This window comes from Xenopus laevis, chromosome 2S, assembly GCF_017654675.1.
Source record: "Xenopus laevis strain J_2021 chromosome 2S, Xenopus_laevis_v10.1, whole genome shotgun sequence".
NCBI lineage: Eukaryota > Metazoa > Chordata > Amphibia > Anura > Pipidae > Xenopus > Xenopus laevis.
The window spans coordinates 81956266-81964924 of NC_054374.1; the positions used below are offsets into that span (position 1 = coordinate 81956266).

The following is an 8659-nucleotide window of genomic DNA, read 5'->3' on the forward strand; positions in this document are numbered from 1 at the left end:
GGTTTCTTAACTTTTTGCACAATGTGTCTGCTTTAATATATTTGCTCATTTGCATTGTGACCCTGGTGTTATGTACAGTAACTGCTATTGTTTGTAATGGAGATGTATTGCTGTATACACGTTTATATATAATAAAGCATTTTTTTCCTTTTACATATACCATGGTGTGTTCATTTACTAAGGGGTGCATTGGGCTATTTTAGAAGTTGTATTCTGTTCTGTTTTGGCCGTAATTGAACTAAGGAGAATGGCGTGTACTTTTGCACCCATGATAATATATGTTTCTAAAAGAGAATTGTATAAGTGTAGCCTTTTTACTTAGGTTTTATTAAACACCCACTAACCCAATTCTCTCCTTCTAATGCTCTTTGGTGTGTCTTTTGCAGTGTGACATCTGGTCGCTGGGGATAACCGCCATCGAAATGGCCGAGGGAAAACCACGTAAGTGAATCACAACAATTGTGGCTACTTTATTTTATACATTGAGCAGTAGAGGTTCCATATCAGAATGGGAGGAATTTGGGGTGATTTGCCATTTCCAGCAAAAAAGAACTATAGATACTATAGAGTCTATAGATTAAATAAATAACTTCTAGCAGGCCTGGACTGGGAGTCAACATAGGACCTGCCATTCCAAGTACACAGAGGCCCAAACAGCCCCTACCAGCCCACTATATGGTAACTTTCTATGGAACCATACAGCAGCCCCTCTGGCATTTGCCAGAACCTACAGATTGCCAGTCCGGGCCTGACTTTTAGACATGTTTGATGGGCCTGATATATATGTTTTTCACTTTTAGCATACTCAGATCAATACCCGGTGGAGCACCTGATAAGAGAAGCCCAACCACCGAAGCTTCAATCAAGTAGATGGTGAGTCGGTCCCAGCTCATGTCACTGTACATTGTACCTGTACTTGCAGACATGGAACTCCCCACATTTTCTTATTAACACTTGGGATATTTGGCAACTCCTATATCCACTTAGCTGCTTCCACAGTCTGCCCTCACCATGCCCCTTATCTGTACAAATTTGGGATAATGGGGAGATTTCAGTCTCATCTCAGGGGGGATGTGTAGTATTTTGTTTAAATACCTCCTAAATATAAATAGAGGTTTTTCTACTGCAGACTTTAAATGTGGCCCATGAGATGCAGGCAGGGATATGTGTGTTTTCAGGGAAATATAGGTGGATGCAGATATGATATATTTTATGTATATAATCACAGGAGCATAACAGTATAACTATGGGTCCCACTTCTGTGAGATTACAGGCCATGTGCACTATGGTGCAGTCAGGAGAGGGTGTGGGAAATTCACAGGACCTTACCTTGTCCCTCATAGCCTTATAGACATCTAGATTTGCCACTGATATCCTTTGTTATACCCTTGTTGACCAGTTCTGGGATAGTGGTGGGGAATCTTGGGTTGGGGAACACTTGTATGTATGTATGTATGTATAACTTTATTTGTAAAGCGCTAAGGAGCCGCAGTGCTGTACAGTGCGTAAAAAAAAATAAACAATAGATAGATATATAGATAGATAGACAGACAGAGTAATAGAGGACCATATAGATAGACGATAGATAGAAAGAGTGATAGATAGATAGATAGATAGATAGATAGATAGATAGATAGATAGATAGATAGATAGATAGAGGGGATAGACAGATAGATAAATAGACGGACAGATACATAGATGATAGATAGATAGAGGGATCAATAGATAAATAGATAGATAGACAATAGATAGATAGATAGATAGATAGATAGATAGATAGATAGATAGATAGATGGGATATACAGATAGATAAATAGAGGGACAGATAGATAGATGATAGATAGAGGGAAAGAGAGAGGGGGGGATAGATAATAGATAGATGATAGATATAAGAGATAGACAATAGATATATAGAGGGGCCGATATAGATATAGATAGATAGATAGATAGATAGATAGAGAGTGTAAGAGAAAGATAGATAGATAGATAGATAGATGATAGATAGATAGATATACTGCAAAATATATGTATACTCTGGGGTATAGCTAATGGTTACTGGGTAAAAGCTTCTGGAATTTGGAAATAATGATCTGGGGATTTTTTTTGCTAGCTAAAATCTCTTTTTTTCCAGGTCCCAACGTTTTGTGTCCTTCTTGGAGTACTGCCTGAAGAAGGATCCTTCAGAGAGAGGGAGTGCTGAAGAACTCCTGCAGCACCCATTCATCATCCAACTGCCACCTAAGAAGATCGTCAGGGCTGAGATTGAAGAACATCTCCTGACTCTGCAGAACCTGCCGGCCAAGAAAAGTGAGGGAATCCATTATATTTGATACGACTGCACCATCACACAGTGTAACTCAACAGCTGCAAGAGTTGGTTTTATTATAATGGCACTGGGAATAATAAACATATTTTAAGGGGTACTTTAGCTTAATATTATATTTTAGTATAATGGTGACAATGGCGTTCCAAGACAATTTGGTCTTCGGTCTTTATTTTTTTGTTTATAAATCATATACAAGCTCTAATTAGTATTCATGACTCACAAATATGATTTTTCCCTATCCAGCTCTCTGGACCCTGAAACAGCTGCAGCGTGCTTGTGACTTCTGCACACAGACATCGGCAGAACAAGAAGCAGCTCTGCAAATGGCCCTGGAGGGCTTCTCCTGTTATTAATCTTGTGGCCCATAACATCAACAGCCCAGAATGAGTTTCCTGAATCACAGCCGAGGAAAAAGAAACATCCGCAGGGTAAGGTCCCCATTCAGTATCCCCGTACAATGGTTCTCAGCTGGTAGACAAAGAGCAATTTGATCCCCTGCTGCTTGGTGTGTGTCTACATTGGTAGGACCCGAATCCTCACTGTGCACAAGAGGTGGGTTTCGGCTACAAGATTCTCAAGTTTAGATTTCTTGGTCACAATCCTCCCCATGTGTGAAGCAAATAAACACACCGGGCAGTAGGGGCTGAATCAAGGTTTTCTGTGCTGATGGACATTAGCCTCACTGCAGCAGCCACACAATAACACAACAGGGTAGAATGCGATTGAGAAGGCTCAGGCATTATTTCCTATTCCCATAGCCAGTGCATTTATTTCTAAAAGGAGCATCAGCCTGGGAGAAAAACTCCCTAACATGTTGGAACCCCTAATGAATAAGGCGTGTGCATAAATGCCTCTGAATCAGAATTAATTATGATCTATTACTGACTGATATTTTTTTCTCATACAGATCCAGTGGTGCCTGCAGCTCCACCAGCAACATCTCCTTTCAAGCTGATGCAGTTCAGCAAGTGGTAACTTCAAGATTCCTGCAACTACACCAGCAGTGACTTTATCTCCTTCTGTAGGCCCATGATCATATTCTTTCAAGACTACCACATCTCCACCAGTGGTGTCTTTGCTTTAGTTTACAACACTCCACCCACACACATCACCACCTCATTAGTTCCATCCATCTTCCTTTTTTTGCAGATTACTACAACTCCAACATCTTGCCTTAAGCATCTACATTTCACATAACCATATCTCCAACATTCATATTGACCTCTACAGCTCCACTAGCAGCATTCACATTTTCAAACACCATAGCTCCACTATTAGGACCTTAGTTTTCTTTAGTATTCAATTACCACATCTCCACCCAAGGACTTTTCATTATATTTTAGCTCCACCACCAGCCCTTATCCCATATTTTACCTCTACCTGCAACCTCTGTCCTTGTGCTAACACTCCTCCACCAATATCTTCTTTTATTTACATATGTAGAGAGTAAGAGTTTCTCCTCTTTAAAATATATTCTAATCCTTGCCCTTCTTCCTGCACCCCATTGGTTCTTCCATTCCACCAATACCAAGACATTTAGTCACCACCACACAGCACACACTAAAATTATGCCCCCTACACAGAGGCTTCTCTTCCCCACTTTTTCTTTTGCCTCCCCCTCTGCAATCTCCTAACACCAATTCCTCAGTGGTTTCTCCTGTTCAAATTCTTTCCTTTCTAAATTGTTTTCTTTCAAGCCTTCTACTCAACAACCACTCACATTTCCTACTCTACACCCTGACATAAACTCTTAGTACTGATACTGACATTAACTCTTAGTACAAGTTGATCCAGGGACTTTTCCGATTGCCCTTTGGGAGTCAGGAAGGAATTTTTCCCCCTCTGAGGAAAATTGGCTCTGGCTTCAGATGGGGTTTTTGCCTTCCTCTGGATCAACTACTAAATAGAAAGATCCCTTTTACACTAAAACTTGAACCTACTGGATGTGATTCCTTCCCAACTTAAATTAGTATGAATTAATCTAAAATGCATAAATATAACATCCAATTTATAAATAAATATGTTAATACACATTTCATTGGTGTTCTTGCATTTTTTATAGTTCTATAGTATTGCCAGGGAACATTACAGAGGAGGGAGACCTCTAGTGCAAGGGAAAAGGGTCACTGAAAAATGAAGCAGGAATCAAGAGGCAAGGGTGGGAGAAATTGGTGAAAGGAGGTGCTAAGGATGAAGAAATATAAGAAGGGGATAAGCCGTGTCTGGACCCAGTCCTACTGATCTGCACTGATGTCAGAGGTTTGTTCAATCAATCCCATACAAATGATATATAGTGTATATAAACATATCACTGGGATTAGTACATTATGAGACTGGGTTCAGAAGGTGCTGACTTATTAATATGTTATTTTGGGCCTAGCAGGGACTTGGATATACATGTCACTGCCATTAGTATACTTTGGGCCAAGGAGAAACTGACTCATTGAGTCTAGAAAGAGCTGACCCATAAACATGCCACTGTCATTTGTCCCATGATAAAGTTGCCTTCGGTATTATTTGGGCAGAGGAAGGGCAGGTCTGTGTGATGTTTCATTGGGCATCAGTCCATCTGGTGATTGGTCTACTGATAACAGGTGGGATATCAATGGCCACTGGAAATTCAAGAAGCCCTGGGCCAAAGTAAGACGTATATAATTGACTCTATATTTTGAGTCATAGTGAATATTTTACCATAGTACCCTGATCCCCAGAGGTTCACTGCACATATCACTCCCTTTGGGAAAATGGGAAGAGGAGGGTCCATCCAAAGTCACCAGGAAGGTTTGTTCTGCTGAATTGGGGGTATGTAACTTTACCAATGACATGGCTGAGAGGCAGAACAGCCTGCCCTGATATTAATTCATGCAGTTTATGTTTAGTCCTAGATTTATTTGCCCTTTAAGAGACAGGGTGGGGGAGTAGACAGAGCAAGGGTTAAGTTTATGAAAGGGTACAGCCGTATCAAGCTTCTCAGTTCTGTTGGGCCCAGGCACAATACATGTTGATCATGCTGCCTCCCTGCTGCATGGTGTTGCCCCCATGCTTTAGAATGAAGTAGTAGAATACCCATGCCCACTGACATACATGAGTAGGGGAAATAGGAGACGCTGCTCGTGGGAGTAGGTGCCACCAACAGGTTTTCACAGTCCATTGCACTGATTTAGGCTGAGTGCCAGCACAGTCCAGTCAGCTCGGAAGAGACATTATACTGGGCTTGTGCTGTGCCAGGGACATTATCATACATGGGCCCTCAGAAGGTCCTGCCTGACCAATATCTAGGTTTGTCACCATTTTGGAAAAAAAAATCTGGCTGTACAGAAAGGGGAGGGACAATGAGGGGGTGGTTCGGGAGAAAATATGGTCGATATGGGAGCGAGGGATTATAGGAAGAAGGGAAAGAAGCGGAGATGGAGGCAGGGTTTGGGGAGGGACAGGGCTGGTACGTCAGGGAATTATATATTTATGAGCAAATACATTGCTGGTTTAATTGTGTAACACTGGTCCCAGTCTTGGCTGCTATATTACTAGTTAGACTGGTGATATGCCAACCCCATTCATATCTGATTGAAACTCAGTCATATGTATCTGGGCAGGTTTGAAATGGACCCTTGACTGAAGAAGCCACTGATCAGCTCCCTGCTCTTGTACAGTCCATTGGCCACACTAGTCCACCTCTCAAAGAATGAGCCAGGGAGCATATTTTGGGTATCAGATCTAAGCAGGAAAAAGAATCAAACAGCAAATCCAAACACAGGGTATAGATCTATATATTCAGTAGGACATGTGGCAGGGGGTTGGGATCTGATAATAAAACATCCCACAAATGGACACACATATAAACATCATACAAAATAGCTTATTTTTATTTATTTTTGTAAAAAACAGAAAACTAATGACATTATTATGAATTCTAAGCTGAATTATAAATACGGGGGCCTGGTTTCCATCTGTATATAACTGAGCAGATTTACGCCCGTAGCGGCTTCTGCACTAAGTTTTTTGTATTCATCGGTGGCTTTCTTCAGCTTCTCAAAATATTCATCCAACTTCCCCTGGAGTTTGCCCAGAATCTGCAGAAATGAAAGAGAGAGAGAACGGTTTAGTATCAGTCAATAAAACCCTTTTACTCACACCCGTGTGCAGAATAAATACCTAGATAAATGTTCTATTAGAGGCAATTCATTGTGTCTGGTGCAAATGGATATAAGAGGGATGACTCTACAGTGGATCAGTGATTGGAACAACTGGGGGCCCCAACAACTTGGCACTACCCAGTGACTTTACATTTTCTCCTCTTTAAAGAAAAGTTGAATATAAAAATGCTAGAGCTGTTTGAAGCCTGAACAGAAGCGAATAACAGAATTGGATTAACAGAAAATATGCAATATGCATCATAACAAAATTAGACAGGTGCATACATTTGGGCACCCCAACAGAGATATTACATCAATACTTAGTTGAGTCTCCTTTTGAAAATCTAACAACCTCTAGACGCCTCCTATAGCCTTTGATGAGTGTCTGGATTCTGGATGGCGGTAATTTTTGACCATTCGTCCATATAAAATCTCTCCAGTTCAGTTAAATTTGATGGCTGCCCAGCATGGACAGTCTGCTTCAAAATCCATAGATTTTCCATGATATTCAAGTTGGGGAACAGTGATGACCATTCCAGAATATTGTACTTCTCCCTCTGCATAAATGTCTTTGTAGATTTCTGTGTGTTTAGGGTCATTGTCTTGTTGGAATATCCAACCCCTGCGTAACTTCAACTTTGTGACTGATGCTTGAACATTATCCTGAAGAGTTTGTTGATATTGGGTTGAATTCATCCAACCCTCGACTTTAACAAGGGCCCCAGTCCCTGAACTAGCCACACTAGCAATTTCCCTCCCTGACCGTAATTTGCATATGCAAATTAGGATTCGGTTCGGCCGGGCAGGCAGATTCGGCCAAATCCGAATCCTGATAAAAAATGCCGAATGCTGGATTCGGTGCATCCCTACTTGGAATGCTGTGTTTTTCTTCCACCATGCAAAGCGCTTTTTGTTATGACCAAATAACAAATTGTTTGTCTCATCAGTCCAAAGCAAGTCTAAAATGACTTGTCTAAATGAGCTTTTGCATACAAGTGACTCTGTGACGTGAGAGCAGAAAGGGCTTCTTTCTCATCACCCTGCCGTACAGATGTTATTGTACAAATTGTGCTGAATTGTATAACGATGTACAGACAATCAATGAAAATCCAAATGCAGGACAAATCCACAGCAGTATTCTTAGACTGCAAAATCTTTTATTGGGAATGTAACCAGACACAACATGTTTCGGGCTAGGCCCTTTATTTTTTTGATAAAGGGCCTAGCCCGAAACATGTTGTGTCTGGTTACATTCCCAATAAAAGATTTTGCAGTCTAAGAATACTGCTGTGGATTTGTCCTGCATTTGGATTTTCATTGATTGACTCGATTGGGGCATCAACACAGGATACCCCGCAGGATAACCAATAAAACATTTAAACGGTGAGCTGCAGTTCATCTTTATTTACTATAACGATGTACAGAAACACCATCTGTAGCAAGATGTCCTTGCAGGTCTTTGGAGGTGATCTTTGGTTGTCTGTAACTATTCTCAAAATCCACGCGTATGCCGCTCCTGTATTTTTCTTGGCCTGCCAGACCTGGGTTTTACAGCAACTGTGCCTGTGGCCTTCCATTTCCTGATTACATTCCTTACAGTTGAAACTGACAGTTTTAACCTCTGAGGTTTTTGTAGCCTTCCCCTAAACCATGATACTGAACAATCTTTGTTTTCAGATCTTCTGAGAGTTGCTTTGAGGATCCCATGCTGTCACTCTTCAGAGGAGAGTCAAACAGAAGCACAACTTGCAATTGGCCACCTTAAATACCTTTTCCCATGGACACACCTGCCTATGAAGTTCAAGGCTTAACGAGCTAATCCAACCAATTTGGTGTTGCCAGTAATCAGTATTGAGCAGTTACATACATTCAAATTAGCAAAATAACAAGTATACCCAAATTTTTGCCCAGCCAGTTTTTCACATTTGATTTAATCTCATACAACTGAATACTGCTTCACTAAAAATCTTTGTTCAGAAAACATACCACTGTTATCTTTTTTGCTAAAAGTGGAATAAATTATTATGCAGGCGGAGAGGGGTTCCCAAACCTTTTCATATGACTGTAAATCTGGGGCACTACAGAGATGATATATAATAGTGTGGAAATTCAACTTCAGATGGTAACAGAGTTCAAAATTAAATTGCTGAGATTTTTCTCCAGGAGGTGGAGGTGGTAGATGCATTCTCCCTAATTTGGG

The 8659-nt window shown here is 40.9% G+C and overlaps 1 protein-coding gene across 2 annotated transcripts; it reads left to right on the plus strand.

Moving 5' to 3' along the window:
* Positions 1 to 294: 294 nt before the first annotated feature.
* On the plus strand, positions 295 to 4359 carry LOC121400619 (serine/threonine-protein kinase 3-like). 2 transcript variants are annotated; one of them, XM_041584045.1, is made up of 5 exons: positions 295 to 441; positions 801 to 873; positions 2132 to 2307; positions 2570 to 2754; positions 3234 to 4359. In XM_041584045.1, the coding sequence occupies exons 1-4, from the start codon at positions 423 to 425 to the stop codon at positions 2677 to 2679; spliced, it is 378 nt and encodes a 125-aa protein (XP_041439979.1). In that variant the 5' UTR covers positions 295 to 422; the 3' UTR covers positions 2680 to 2754; positions 3234 to 4359. The 2 variants fall into 2 exon arrangements, 1 of the variants encoding a protein (XP_041439979.1); XR_005965858.1 differs by lacking the exons at positions 295 to 441; positions 801 to 873; positions 2132 to 2307 and adding an exon at positions 2377 to 2420.
* The last annotated feature ends 4300 nt before the right edge of the window (positions 4360 to 8659 follow it).